A 16259-nucleotide genomic window follows, 5' to 3' on the forward strand; every position below is an offset into this window, starting at 1 on the left:
TAAGTGTTAACTGCAGTTACAGTTGAACAAAAAATTCGATATTAAAACTTAAAATCAAGTACATTACGTAACTAAAAAGTAGATGGAATTTACTGAAGAGCAGATTCGCACAATCTTGTCTAACATAGAAACATTTGAAGTCCAACACGATTAGGTTTAAAAGTACAGTCAAGCAATTTCATTAAATACATACAGGTTTAAATGAAGATGAGTTGTACTGTCACCAGCATTTAATGCTTCCACCTGAGCATTATAAATGTAGATTTTAGGTGGAAGTCATGTATGTTAGAAATCAATGCAAAGCGAAATTCAATCTTCATTATCAGCACTGACTGCACCATTTCTTGATTGAATGACGTATTATTCTCTTGAATACGGGTTTAACTATATAGTATCAACTTTATAAGACGCTATAGTTTCGTATCGGGTTAATTTAACTTATCAGAGCCCTGAGAAGCAATAAAATAAAAGAAACTCTATTAAAATATCAGTAGAACAAATAAAATCATCAAACATACAATAAAAACGATCAAATCAAATACAAAACCCCGGGGTATTAAATTGTAAAACATTTGAAATGTAGCAAATAATTATAAAATTCAGAGCCACTGATTATAAAATACATGTCATATCTACGATTATCGTATGACGCTGGTAAAGATTTGTAATTTCAGATAGTCAAAGAAAATAATGAAAGTAGTGCAATCTAGCAGATGAAACAACGGTTAGATTAATTAAATCATCAGAAACGTGCTAAGTAAAAGCAATTTCGTGACGACTTTTAAAAATTGTAAGAATCTGAAACATTTCCGATTAAAAGCCCAACTATAAGAAGCAGTAAAAGCATGGCAAGATGACAGAAACAAGATAAGGATCCACACAAAACGATATCACCCCAGATCATGACCCTGATCCTAGCCAGCTGGTAATGACTTGAAAATATGGGCCGCCTCCCCACAAGATCCTAAGTGCCCTAGTGAGCCCCAGAACACCGGGACTCAAACTAAAAGCGAAGGGAACTGATATGAACGTACAATAAGGGGCTGATCACGTGACTAACCACGTGTTAGGACGAGATCATACGGCCCTTTCACGTGCTTAGTCTTTACAACTTACTGAAACTTGGCCCCTATACTTGTGGGGCAAGGGGGCTGACTGATATTAGGTTACATATGTCCAGATTAATATGTCAGTTGTCATGAGGACATTACGGAATGGGGCCCCTGGAATAGAGGTACCTGGTGATTATTACCAGTGGTCGTGACGAGGATATCGCCTCAGAGGTAGCTGGTAATTATGACGTGGATATCGAACGTTGGGGCTGTCAGGTGTTATGGAGATTATTGGTGAGGGATAGTACCTAAAATATGCTATAGCAACTGACAGAATATGTAGTGAGGAATAACGATTTTCTTTTTGTGGCAGGAATTTAAGCAGGGGTTTGGTAATTTAAGAGTTATATTTTACTTAAACAGTTATACATTGTAGACAATGATTTACCGGAAGCCTTGAAGTTAAACGATTTAAAATAGCAAAGCTTCCTGGTTAGTCGGGTTTGATAAACAACAAATCTCAGAACTGAGGGAAGCAAGAACCCCATGCTTATTTAAGTTCCCACGTTGAATCGGGGGTTTAAATTTGAGTGCAACTGTAAACTTGTGGAGGCCTTTTTGTCCAAATTGAGACAGCAAAAAATGTGAAAATGCATCCTTTAACTCTAAGGCCAAAGAAGTAGGTACAGGCATTATTAAAATACAATCTTCGGGTCTATAATCTATAATGTCATTGCAATAATCGCCACGGACGATATTGAAAATGGCAAGCAATTCATTCTTTCTTTGTCCATAAGACGGACAATCACGAACTAGAGAACGCTCACAACATTTCCAAACCTGGTTATGCCTACATTCCCCTATGATTACTAATTAATGAGTTCTCCTCGCAACATATTTTACAGATCACATCCCTACTTCCCGTGACCCCCCAATCTGTGAATCGTCTCCTACAGACTATTATATATAGAAGTCCCGCGACTCCTGAAATCACACGCCACCAATTAGCTTCACGACACAATTACACAGTTATTCGTCCTGAGAATCTTCGAGACCGTTTTGGTCGGAGGGCAGAGTAACGGCAAGTCTAGACATAGGGTAATCCAGCGCCAGCAACCTTTTTACTGCTATCTGCAGGGGAAAAAAAGGAAGTTAAAAGAGTGAGGAATATTATAGTTATATTATATATTTGTAGTACAGCGCTAAGTAGAATAGTACAAATTTTATGGTTTCTTGATATGCTTTTACAGTATATTAAAACCTGAATAATAAAAAGCTTTTGTGATTATATAAAAACCTTGGTATGCCGTGCGTAGAATTATGAAGCTAAGTGACGAACAGCATGAAAGTAAAGACAACTATTTAACAGATTAACTCGAGACTTTTAAATCTGAGCCACTTAAGTCTTAACCCAAATTGCTGCTCGATGATGGTATGCCGACATAGTTCCAACCCTTATAGTTTATTCTTTGATGTAGTGAAATGATCTAACTGATCAAAGGGATTTAACCTAAGATTTTATAAAACCTTTTTAAAATATGCTTTATATAAGTCGCAACGGCATAAAATAACCTAATTTATGCGCCGGACGTAACTTAAACTCGAAGTTTGAGCTGACTCAAGAAGGTATATTAAAATGTTTGCTTTCCTGTTGACACTGATTGATTCGCGGGTTTTATTTCTTTACCTCTGCGCTAAGTTTAAGCTGTTGATCACCCTATTAGATTATCAGCTTATCTGACTATCACATTCACTGACTTGCCTCTAAGTTCAAAAGGCCCCATCCATGCAATATGGGCAGCGGTTTGAGTGGTACAACTTCGGGTGGCTGCAATCCTCTGTGCTGATGTCCTGGTGTTAGGTGACTGTCAGAATCAAACTTCATGTGGTGCTGCACCGTACTATGGACGTGAACCTTATGACCCTAACTAGACGGCACGTAACGCGTCGAGTAATCGATTACGAGATGCGTTACGTGCCGTCTAGCTAGGATCAATGACTCCATTTCGTACTGCAGTCTGTCTGCTAGCACCTCAGAACTTAACCAAGGGTTCACCTCACAAGGTAGGAATCATATTCCATTCTCTGTCAGAACTCAGAAGCTCTAGGTCCATCTATCACATTACCTGGGCACTCATTAAGATGATCTTTGAAAGCCCGACTCGACTGTGCTAATCACGCTAACGCGTGAAACAGTACAGCTTGATGAATGGTCACCAAGCTAACGCCTGGATTCGACCCTAAACTCAAAATCAACGAAATTAAATAGTACTGTTAAAAGCATAGTTAGAGTGAACTTTTAAACGGTTGCAGATTTAGAGAAAATTCGTGACTTTCGTGACTTTCACCATTTTAAGAATATGTAACCATACAACATGTCTTTTAAATTTTGAAGAATCTAATCTTTGTAACCTGGTCGCATTTGATTAGATAAGCAGGTGAGATAGGTACGACCCAATAAGTGCGAAATAGGGGTCGAGTTTAATACTTGAGTCACTGCAAAATCATACATCATTATAAGACCAGAGAGTTATGTAGACATTTGAGCACTGATAATAGGTTTGAGGTAAGCATTTAGATATTTATGATTTAACCGATGGTTATATTGAGCACAAATGACAGTCGTCAGCAAATGTCATTATGAAGTTCAAAGATCTATAACACCCCTAGACGCGAGAGATCTATAAACGCACGCTCACAACAACATTCACAGCAAATCCCTAGTTCTGCAAATAAATAAATAAGCGACAATAATAACACGACAGTACTTCTGTATCCAATAACAGAGAAACAAAAGAAGCCAAAGCAGTGGCCCCAAAAGTCTCAGTCAGAAATGCCCGATGTCTGGCGCATGAACTCGGGGGAGAGTAAAGAAGCTTTAGAAGAAGATGAGGGAACTCTGTCGTTACTATAGTAACCCTTTCAGTATACCCGCTACTACGACTATACTAGGATCGTGTTCAAAGCACGGGATCTTTACAGCGAACATCAGAGTCGCGGTCAGGGCTTCACGACCAAAGTTCAGTCGGTTTCTGTGCACTACCAGTCATCAAAATTGTCATACCTTGGAAAGAGAACTCCTGAGAAGGGGGTTGCAAAATTTTTCGATCAAAATTTGTCTAAACACTCAAACCAGGAGAAAAAGCTTTTCTTAAAGTCTGTTAAAACTCAGTTCCAGCAATCCAGACACTCAGTTCCAGCAATCCAGACACTCCTGTGATATTTCATCCTTTTGAAAACAACAAGTTTCTTCCACACATTGTTTCACATTGTAAAAGTGTGATTCGTAATGAGGTCCCCCCTCTCCTACATGTGCTGGTAGCAACTCTTACTGGCAGGCGAGTACTGGATAGTTGATGATTGTGCTCTTAAGAACGGCCAGGTACGGGAAGTTTAGAGCTGAAATCAAACTACAGTGAAGTATGCTACTACTAATTTCCAGCCATCAGCAGTTGCATTGCACTACCAGTGTCCTGTCATTAGAATGAAAGGAGTATTGAATTAGCTGGATTACTTTCGCAGACGGAACCAACTTGTAGTGAGCCTCTTAAATTCTCAAATAACAGTTTTGCATTTTATCATGCACTTGCAGTTAAGTGTATAAAAGTACAAGCTTAGTTTCCCCAAAAAGAAGTACAAGCCTAGTTTCCCCCAAAAGATTATACATTAGAAATGTGGCCGTGTCATCATGTCATGGTCTGGAGATTAGGGCTGAAAACTGGTGTGAATGTGATTGTTAAAACATCTCTCGGAAGACATAGAGTTACTGAGCTGGATACTGGTACTTACTCGTCCTGACTGAAACTTTCAAATATCATTCCACCGAAATAGCAGCGAAATCATGACTCTTTTTAATCAATCTAAAGCGACGGAATATCCAAATTCAATATCAGAACTATGTAACGCAATCCTTCAACGCCCGCCACGCGCGTGCGTCGCGTCAAAATACAGGTATAATGATATTATAACCGTCAATTTCATGTCCCATTAAGCATTTAATTTGACCTCTTCATGGTGATGGCTTAAACGTTTTAACCCGAATTCGAATCAATGTCCAATTTGAGTGATTTTAACCATTGGGGTAGTTATGTATTTTGTTTTGAGATCAGGAAAATATTTGCGTGATTCTTCTGGTATCGATGAAAGATTTGACGTAAAAACTCATTTATCTTTCAGTTTCACCGCTCGACAGCTCGACTGCTAAGAATCTGAACTCTTAAGTGGTGGCCGTTACTTATGATCATGGTAATACTTTTATTAGGCAATCGCATGTCCAATTAACCATTTAATTTGACTTCTTGGTGAATGATGGATGGCTTTAACTATGTAACCAGAATCAGCAAATCTTCAAATTTCTGAGACATCTTAAAGATGAGGGAGTAGAACCGTTGTAATATATAATTAAATATTGTAATGCATGATTATATATTCTGCTTTGAGACCTGGTAAATTCTCTAGCAATGCTGGAACCTGTTACTTCCTCACAGAAGTAGGGATTATAAGTACTGAGTTATCTAATTGGTGAAACTACCATCATTACTGATTTATCGATTTCATACTCTACGTCAGCTAACGCTGATCATCATACGAATTAGAAACAGTTCGCAAACCAGTTGCAATCTAACATCTATTAATATTAAGAAGTTTTCATTCAATGGCCAGTGGCCCAATTAAAATCTCAGTTGAAAACAACAGCAAAAAAACACGGACCTCCTCGGTAGCAGCCACGCAGGCCGTGTCTGTGATGACGTTCAGCTCAGCAGTAGGAAATAATATTGATAGTCGCTGCACCGCAACATCTGCAATGATTACACTGGTAAGAGGGGTTTTATTAATATTATGATATTAATTGATGAATTAGTGATAAAAGGTAAATACATTTGTTTTTGTAAGTAAGAATTACATTTTTGTTATAACAACTTGTGATTCTGCTATCTTACAAGTTTTTCAAATTCCTATTTAAGTTTAATTGGAGTTATATCCCGGCCACGAATCATGTCCATGAAAACATTGACAAATATTAATAACAAACCTAAAGGTATGGGTTTGTGGTGTTTGATATGGAGATCTGACTGGGCATATGCCATCTGATCAGCTTCCTTTAGGAACGTTGATTTTACCCTTGTTAACGCTCTTCGTATTGGCACTCGTCTGACGTATGTATACTGTAAAAGTTAGGTATAACATTATCAGCTGGCTTCGAAAGCAAGTACCCAACTCCATATCTACAATTTACTAACAATTCTAACAAATCACGGGCACGCTTCTCCTAGAATATTGAGATATAAGTGTCGAAGCAGAGTTGAGAAAAGTGATGCACCGCTAAACAGGAGGAAGTATTTATACCGTCACTGTCCTGCCTGAGATTGGTCCTCGGACTAAATGGTTTGTAGTTCCTGCAACTGATGTGGGTGGAGTTTACGATATCCGGCCAGTAGAATCCGAGCTTTGGTTAGGCGCGACATTTTTCGACGACCCATCAAATTTTTTAACGAGCATAACTTTTAAACAACCACTGAGAATTGTTACAATATGACAATATTAAATTGTTCATAGCGCTAAAAGGTGTCTAGAGCTGTCGTTTACAACATCCGAGGCAATTTAAGTTACATTTTTCGACGACCCATCAAATTTCTTTACGAGCAAAACTCTTAAACAACCACTGAGAATTGTTGCATGAAAATATTAAAGTGTTAATAGCGCTAAAATGTGTCTAGAGCTGTCGTTTACAATATCCAATGCAATTTAAGTTAAAGGGTTAATAAAACTTTAACTTTGATTTTACGACATCTCACATCACGTCATTTAAAATCTCAATTTACCGTAATTTGACTATGTTTTCTGGGTAAATTTCTATTGATCCCGTTTGATGCGACAAGGAAAAGACTCTTATGAGGAAAGGAATTGTCTGTGCTATTAAAGTGAGCATGGCTTATCGATACGATCAACCAGCGGTGCGTCATATCTATATCCATCTACCTTAACAAAGTATTCCACGCATGTTGTGAGAAAATTCAGTCGTCAAACCTGGACATGAACAAACCAACAACTCAATTTTCAATAGCTTTTAACTAATCAAATCCCTGATGAAACACTGACCTTAAACATGACAATAAGAGCGATGAGCCCTGCTAGACTACTGAGACTGTAGTACCAGTGTTCCTTGATCCACTTTATAGCGCTGGAGAGGGACCTCTCACTAAACACTTCTTCTAGACTGGAGAGAGGGTCCTGGGGAGAGAGTGAACTGGTCACAATAAAGTGAGAGGGAACTGGTCACAATAAAGTGACAGTGAACTGGTCACAATAAAGTGACAGTGAACTGGTCACAATTAAGTGAGAGGAAACTAGTCACAATAAAGTGACAGTGAACTGGTCACAATAAAGTAACAGTGAACTGGTCACAATAAAGTGACAGTGAATGACTGGAGAGAGGGTCCTGGGGAGAGAGTGAACTGGTCACAATAAAGTGACAGTCAAATTTATGTGAACATTTAGTTTTAAGTGGAAAAGAAATTCGAAGTGAAATTGAAATTTAGAGCAAAACGTAAAATGTCTAAAATTCGCATCATCAGAATCGCTCACCTGAATGGATACTCCAGTAGCAGGCAGGGGTTGAGTGTGCACTTCGCTGCATAGAGTTTTTTGCTACTGAATCGGGTTAAATAGGTCATTGGTAACTCAAATCACCGAGGGGCACATTTTGTATCGCTAGTCCCAGTCTTACAGGGCGAAATTTCTAAATTGCCCTCAGTCGCAAATTTGGGATTTTTGTATCTCGGCTTCTAAAAGACTTAGAGACTTGAATATTGGCTTAAAATAACCGCAATAGCCTTATTTATATACAAGTTATGAAGCAATATAAGGTCTCAAGTGCCTAGTTTTAAAGATATTCACGAAAAACTGTTTTTTAATTTTGGCTACACCAATACAAATTTGGTAATTCGTTTTGTCTTTTTGTTGCAAATTTTCACGTTACAATTTTCAAGATGCGGTTTGTGGCTATCGATAGGGCTTTATATTCTATTGTATGGTTTTGATACAATCCTTCAGCACCTGACATAGGCAATAGGGGTCACAAACCCTGAAATGTCAGGAACTGGGTGCAGTGGCCGAGATAAATATTTGATAATTACTTGAACTCTTGACTCACATACATCTTTTTAACGGTTAGTTGGACATCTTAAACCAGTATTGAACGTTGAGTAAAACTTCTGATCCATTTGTAGCTCAGGTTATGTGCCCCAGAACCTCACGCCTGAGTGACAGTGGGCCTTATCGATCATAAGCCGCAAATCACAATGACTTTGGGCCTTAGAGACAAGGGCATTCGTACTCTTGGCTTAAATTGGCTCTTCGTTAGTATCATCAATCAGGTTTATAACTTCTATATTATCTGCCTGTTCAGTGTCCATCTGTCTCTTTGAGATTCATTATTACTTCAAGTTCAGTCATTTCGCTTCTGTTTAACTGTAGGCTTAATAAGGGACTACAGTCCAGCAATATCTCTAGATTTAGCAATATCTGGTTTCGCTACTTTTAAGGTAAAGGTGTTCAGCAAGCAAGTTTGTAAGTTTTCAGTCCTACTGTCCCAAAATATTGGCCCCCAGATCACTGATAATGCTGGAGTACTGGTAATGCACATTGCACAATATGGTAATGCTGATTCTTTGCATAACATAGCTCTTTTTTAAGTTCCTTTTTCAGCAGTCTTCCCCATTTCAGGGTTTGTGACCCCTATTGCCTATGTCAGGTGCTGAAGGATTGTATCAAAACCATACAATAGCATATAAAGCCCTATCGATAGCCAGAAACCGCATCTTGAAAATTGCAACGTGAAAATTTGCAACAAAAAGACAAAACGAATTACCAAATTTGTATTGGTGTAGCCAAAATTACCGATTTTTGCTAATATCTCTACAAATAAGCATTTTAGAGCATAATATAATGATTCATAAGTCTTATATAAATGTGCTCATTGCGAATATTTTTCAGTATCGGAGAAGTTTCTACGACATTTATAGCTCGAGATACAAAAATAATCCGGTTATTCAGGCTGCGATGAGCCAAAAAACAGTTTTTCGTGAATATCTTTAAAACTAGGCACTTGAGACCTTATATTGCTTCATAACTTGTATATAAATAAGGCTATTGCGGTTATTTTAAGCCAATATTCAAGTCTCTAAGTCTTTTAGAAGCCGAGATACAAAAATCCCAAATTTGCGACTGAGGGCAATTTAGAAATTTCGCCCTGTAGGACTGGGACTAGCGATACAAAATGTGCCCCTCGGTGATTTGAGTTACCAATGACCTATTTAAGTCAGTAGCAAAAAACTCTATGCAGCGAAGTGCACACTCAACCCCTGCCTGCTACTGGAGTAGGAGGAAATGGTGATAATACCGAATTCAATTTCGCCATTTGATTTCCACCATGGTGAAATTCGAGAATGTTGGTAGTTAATGGTCCATTAAAGCATTAAGAATCTAAGGCATTCCTAAGACTAGCAGGAACCCGTCTATCTTTAAAACTAGGCACTTGAGACCTTATATTGCTTCATAACTTGTATATAAATAAGGCTATTGCGGTTATTTTAAGCCAATATTCAAGTCTCTAAGTCTTTTAGAAGCCGAGATACAAAAATCCCAAATTTGCGACTGAGGGCAATTTAGAAATTTCGCCCTGTAGGACTGGGACTAGCGATACAAAATGTGCCCCTCGGTGATTTAAGTTACCAATGACCTATTTAAGTCAGTAGCAAAAAACTCTATGCAGCGAAGTGCACACTCAACCCCTGCCTGCTACTGGAGTAGGAGGAAATGGTGATAATACCGAATTCAATTTCGCCATTTGATTTCCACCATGGTGAAATTCGAGAATGTTGGTAGTTAATGGTCCATTAAAGCATTAAGAATCTAAGGCATTCCTAAGACTAGCAGGAACCCGTCTAACCCTAAAGTGGTGTCAAGACTCGAGAGACTAAAATAATTATTACCTATTTAATTCGCGTTTTTGACACCACTTGAGAGTCCAAATTTTGGGCACTAAAATTATTATTCCTTGGCCAATTTTTTATTTTTTCATGCTGATTTGAAGGCCATTAAAGCATTTGACCCAGTCAAAAAAGTTTCAGTTGTATATGTTTTACGGTTTTTGCGGAAAGTCGCGTTAAAGTTGATGCCGTGGTGTCAGTAAAATGGCACGGATATATACACATATATATATATATATCGTCTCGCTTTATATATAGTAAGATGTGGAGTTTTCTCATACAATATATTTACAATAGATCATAGAAGTAAAACTAAATGAATCCGTTAGATCAGAATGAACACAAATCAGCACGTTATTAAGGGCGTCTCGGGGAAGGAAAAAAATAGACTGAGTAACGAAGAGCAGGAAACTAAGTAACTTTATCATACTACTAACAGGAATGAAGAGAATTTACTAACATTCTAGCACATTACTTAACTTAATCTAAATTGAGCAAATTTCCGCGTAAAATATTCTACCAATTAGATTGACGAAAATTGACTATTATATGTTGAATGTAGCGATTGTAGCGTCACTGTTCCGGCAAACAATCGGGACTCAAAAAATATAAATGGAATAAAAGTGCCAGTATTTTACCTATGAGCTAAGAAAGCCGCACAACAAACCAGAAAAAAATTCGAAGCTGTGAAAAGTTGAAATGGATCGCGGAGACAGGATAATTATGGTAAAAGTAGTGCACCGTGTCTCTGCACGCACGTGTTTTAGTATTTTTATTTAAGATAAACCGACCTAATACAACAAATAATATTGGCGTCTCAGTTTCCCTACTTCGCCTGAAGACCTCAAACATCTTGCTGTTACTGATAATCATATGTATCATAAAGATGCCAAATTATTCAGTAAATAAAATACTGGAAGTGGTACCAAAACAGTTTAGTTATAACCCACACGTTCAAGTGGCACGTGCCACGCAGAAACGACGGTATATCTTACTATATATAAAGTGAGACGATAGTTTTCCGTGCCATTTTACTGACACCACGGCATCAACTTTAACGCGAATTTCCGCAAAAACCATAAAAGATATACAACTGAAACTTTTTTGACTGGGTCAAATGCTTTAATGGCCTTCAAATCAGCATAAAAAAATAAAAAATTGGCCAAGAAATAGTAGTTTTAGAGCCCAAAATTTGGTACCCCAAGTGGTGTCAAAAACGCGAATTAAATAGGTAATAATTATATTAGTCTCTTGAGTCTTGACACCATTTTAGGGTTATACGGGTTCCTGCTAGTAAGTATAAAAGTATAAAGTTACAAATCTTCACAGGAGTATTAGTTGAATTTCTGACAATTAACACATCAATAGTCGAAACTCGAAATGATTGATTTTTTCGACAAATTGAAAGTTTTGTTGACAAATGAGCTGGCGTTTATTCTGACGTTAAAGCTACTTACTGCACAGTATTAACACTGACAAAGACGCAATTAATTGTTCCTTTTTCTAAAACTGCAAATCTCGAGATTGCGTTACTCAGTATAGGTACTCAGTATAGTACCATTAAAAGAGGCTCATTAAAAAGAAATACGTAACTTCAACTAGTAGCCTGGCGATTATCACACAAAGCTCTTATATACTTATAGAAAACTGAGTTCCAAGGTGAAGAAATTATCAAATGGAAATAAGAAATAAGAAATACAAAAAGTTACAACAAAGATAAAACTTTCTGTGCAAAACCTTTTGACTCGATTATAGACTCCCTCGAAGAAGTCTATAGATTATCAGTCGGGCTAGCAAGGATTGCCTTAGATTACAACTAATAATAAGCTATAAGCTCGAACGCTTGTCAATTGGTATCCTTGAGATTAGTGAACAAGGATGATCCCAGAACTAGTATAGAGTTGGTATTGAGTTCGCAAACACGAACTATCTCGACAATGAACCGTAGAACAAGTGGTTAATCAGGGTTCACGCGTCGAAACACTGCCAATCCCATTACCCGACACATTACCAGCGCCGTGCACATCTGCCGTTTTCTGACAAATGTGCTTAAAGACCATTTTTAAAATTCTGAATTCTTTAACCCAAATTTCTTTTTTGGGCCAAGAACTATCCCTGAAAACCATCAGAAACCATTAAAACCAATCGCCGGCCCCCAGAAATACTTTTTGAAAATACCTAAAATTTGTCAAAAGTGCTTTAAAATCTCGGATTTTTGAGTGGTCCTTAGGCCCTTTTGTCAAAAAACAGCAGACATGATCTCTCTGCTCCAATCTAGTAGCTATATATAAATCAGTGTAGTAATACTGGCAACTATTTCCCCGCTAAAACGTTAACTAAGGAACAAGGTCGGAACTCTATGTCCTGCTTTTATTATACTCAAAACCTAGTGGACTACAACTGCCTGCAGTGTGTAAAGTGCTCTTAATTATAGGTGTCCCTAAAATGATCCAATTCTTTTGATATAAAACATCCAAAAAGCAAAACTCTTCAATACTCCACTGAACAGTGACTGTTCTATACAAAACTGGGAGAAAAAGAAGATATACTCACGTTAAGGTTGATGGTGACACACCTGTGCTGCTCATTACAATATCCCGAATACTCTAGACATGCTTGTCCTGCTCCCTGAGGGGGGAGAAGGGTGATATTTATGCTTACAAATGCTTACAAATAGTGGAGGAGGAAGGGGGCAGTGGTAGGGGATAGGACGCTAAACCGGGAGGCGAAGTTATATTTAATAAAAAATAGACTATTTTTTACTATTACTAAATATAAGTTCGCCTCCCAGGGAGTGCTAAACCAGTGAAAAAAATGGTTACTGAACAGTGACGTTTAAAAGGCGTGTCCCTTTAGAGAGTTCAGCCGTTAAATGACAAGAAGTTGTCCAGTGGCTAATGGGTAAGTTACTAAACTGCCACCATATTGTCAAATCTGGGCTAATTCCGTGAAATTGAGTGGTAATGGGCAATTCAAACTTGCAAAGTTAACTGTCCCGGAGATTCCATCGGTGGTAAAATACAACTGCGAAACTGCGGGTATCGGTCAGTTAGGGAGTGGGCGCCAGTAGGGGAAGTAGTAATGCTCAAGTCGAAATAAGATCAAAACTATGAATTCCCTCCAAAGTCTCCTTGCGGCTTGCAACTCGAACACTTAATTTATTTCGTGCAAAGCTAGCACGGTATTTATCATATCACAGAAGAACTGCCGTCAAATCAAAATAAAATACTATATTTTAATATCAATTCCTTATGAAACTTAACTTAAGATGTCGCATTGATATAATAAAGATCGTTAAGGAGTTATGCAGGTCTGAACAGTTCTCGGTCGTAGTCCGTTATATAGTGTTCAGCCTTGTTTTAAATACGCCCAATCAGTAAAGTCACGAACCTGGTGAGTATGGTTGAAGTAGTCAAGGTACCGGGTAGAAGTACACACTCCCGTCTCCATGACAACACAGCACACATCACACGAGAGTTCCTCCTCTTCACACTGACACCCTTCTAGTCCTGCCAGCTGACATACGCTACCCTGAGGAGAGGGGTTAAGAGTAGGAGTAGGAGGGGGTTAGCAGTGCGAGGGATACTGAATCAACCAATATTCGATCAAACCGAATACCAAATCACCGAATAGCGAATATATTCAGTCAACCGAATCGCTTACTTATACTATTCGGCCGAACACCAAGTACCGAATTTTCTAAACTATTCGGTAACCCTAGATAGTAGCACGGATGGGACGCTATACACCGATGATATTATATTCATTTTTGTGGTTAGTTATTAATATTTATGACATATTATGACATATTTCCCGGGAGTTATGTCCAATATAAATCTATCTCTCGAGGAATCTACTTAACCGCTGAAAGGCTTAGCTTAAGCATCAAAGTCAAACTGTCTTTAAGGTAACATGCCGTAAAGGTGCTCCTAAGTAAGGAACTTTATTGGTACTGACCGCTAAACGCTGACAGATTTATAACCGCAGTAGGTACAAGACCCAAAAATAGAAACACAAATCAGTCACATGGCAACACAGTCACATGGTATTTATAAACACCAAGATAGTTGACAAATAATCTCGAACTATCATAATATGACAACGCTTGCAATTATTTGACATTTTAATCACACCAGAACCAACCAAAGGCTGGAGATGGTTGGAGCTGAATATTATGATAATGTTCTTTAAGCATGCACTCATTGCTATGATAATTCTATTCGGGAGAAAATGAATCGACTAAAAACCACTAAGAGCAACTCCAATTTCATCAGGTATCGAGCAGTTGGTAACTATGTGGAAGTTGCCAGGTAGATCACGGTAACTGGAGTAAAGCACATCTCACTATAATGTTCTGATTAATTGTTGTATTCGTAAACTTTAGACCTGGTTGTAGCGCTCAGAGGCGCCAGAAGCGCCGGTTACCGAACGATCTCATTAATATTCCCACACCTTGAAATTGGACGAGATAGCGGCCAGAGTTCACTATGAGATTATGAGACTGTCTCTAGAAGTTTAAATGCCTGGCACGTGAATTTCAGTAGTTAACACTTCAGACTTTCAGATGGAGCGGTTTTATAGTTATAGCGTTTCAACCTGCGCGACACTTGTTCATTACTATTCAAGGGAAATCGAATCTCGTCGAAATTTTAATCAAAGAGATCATATTAAAATCCACCCAATTCAGACCAAAATCGTTCTGCTAATATCACCAGCAATAAAAGTAGACATACTACTACTGAACATGAGACTATGAATAGGGTGACGCATGTTGGTTTTGCCACGCTCCGTGGCAGCGTCAGATTCCCGTCTCAAGTCATTACTCTATACCCGTAGATCGCACAAATAAAGTCAGAATTAAGCAATAGCAAAGGTTCATGATACAATCTAAATTTTGGGTTGGTTTTTTGCGAACATTTGACTTTATAATGAATTTACGTTTACCTGATATGGTTACTGGTTAGGAGTTGGCTGGTGGCCATGATGGTATCAAAGGATGAGGAAAGATTAGTTGGTGCACAACTTGATGAAAAACGATATTTTCTGGCAACTGATTTATGGGCATTGTTTCTTACTTTTATATTCGTGTGCTGCCAGGTGTTTTTATATCTTTTAATTTGCTAGCCAGATAAAATTATTGATTGAAATTCTCATTGAGCAGTGAGCACGATTGAAATGATTCAAATTATAATCGTTAAATGCACAATTTTCCTCTGTACTCCTGTAACTCTTTCTTAAAATGAATCAATTGCCGTAATTTAAATCGTTCTACAAAGAGCGGTACGGACCACTTACGTTTCAAATGAATTCAAATTTTTCGTTAAATCACCCTTGTTAAATATCTTTGGCACTATCTTACCGCCCACTTGCACTGGTCGGAAATTTATGGGTTTCGGCTCTCTGGAAAGTATTAAATTTTTATTTAAATAACCCGCAAGGGAGGGTTGCATCTGTCACAATGTAATTACGCCATTAATTGTATAATATTTAGTTTCAAACAACTCCGTCGTAACTTTATTTATTGCAAGCGACTTAGTTTGAAGAAATGGAGTGACCTGTAACAGTGTAACCGGGCGAGGGGTTCTCCCCGAAATCAACCATAAATTTGACTTTGGGTATGTTGAAAACATATTAAAAACACATGCTGTACGACCTCTTATAAAATTTCAACCTCAGGGAGAGTTCATAGTGCACCCTAATGTTAAATATCTCAACTTCAGGGAGAGTTCATAGCGCACCCTAACGTTAAATATTTCAACCTCAGGGAGAGTTCATAATCATAGCGCACCCTAACGTTAAATATCTCAACCTCAAGGATTATTAATTTAATAAACAAACAAACAAAGAGACAAACCTGGCAGCGTCCGTCCTGTGTACAGGTGTTCTGGTCCTGGTTACACAGGGTTAACAGACCTTTACTTTGCGAGGCACCACATTCTCCACTCTCACCAGTGTGCTTCGGTTAAGGAAAATAGATTTGGAAGATTTTGTCTGATCTTATATATAAGAATTTACGTCGGACAAAACCTAGGTATATGTAACCCCCATTCCCTTGAATTTGTATGCCTCTTTAAAGTTTGACAGCTTATTTGGAGATCCTATTTCCTAAAGCAGCTTTACATATTAGGAGCCCTTTTAAACTTTAAAGTGAACGTCAGTATTTACTGACAAATAAACATGTTTCGATTAAAAGAATAACTCGCGGATATGACAAATA

At 38.1% G+C, this 16259-nt stretch overlaps 1 protein-coding gene across 1 annotated transcript; it reads right to left on the reverse strand.

The window, feature by feature from the left end:
* Window positions 1–326: 326 nt before the first annotated feature.
* LOC134811051 (uncharacterized) lies at window positions 327–15987 on the reverse strand. Its single transcript, XM_063817759.1, has 7 exons — window positions 15897–15987; window positions 13433–13573; window positions 12596–12670; window positions 7152–7283; window positions 6085–6217; window positions 5763–5851; window positions 327–2183 (listed from the first exon to the last, which is right to left on the reverse strand). The coding sequence occupies exons 2-7, from the start codon at window positions 13490–13492 to the stop codon at window positions 2082–2084; spliced, it is 591 nt and encodes a 196-aa protein (XP_063673829.1). The 5' UTR covers window positions 13493–13573; window positions 15897–15987; the 3' UTR covers window positions 327–2081.
* Between the last annotated feature and the right edge of the window lie 272 nt (window positions 15988–16259).

The sequence above is a fragment of the Bolinopsis microptera genome, chromosome 2 (genome assembly GCF_026151205.1).
Source record: "Bolinopsis microptera isolate Bmic1 chromosome 2, MBARI_Bmic_1.0, whole genome shotgun sequence".
Classification (NCBI taxonomy): domain Eukaryota; kingdom Metazoa; phylum Ctenophora; class Tentaculata; order Lobata; family Bolinopsidae; genus Bolinopsis; species Bolinopsis microptera.

Excerpts from the sequence above, each read along its gene's own strand:
- LOC134811051 (XM_063817759.1), bottom strand. The coding sequence starts at position 13,492 with ATGGAGACGGGAGTGTGTACTTCTACCCGGTACCTTGACTACTTCAAC. Across the intron at positions 7,284-12,595 it reads GTGTCACCATCAACCTTAAC|GACCCTCTCTCCAGTCTAGA; the intron begins GTGAGTATATCT and ends CTCTCTCCCCAG. Across the intron at positions 6,218-7,151 it reads CTCTTATTGTCATGTTTAAG|TATACATACGTCAGACGAGT; the intron begins GTCAGTGTTTCA and ends TAACTTTTACAG.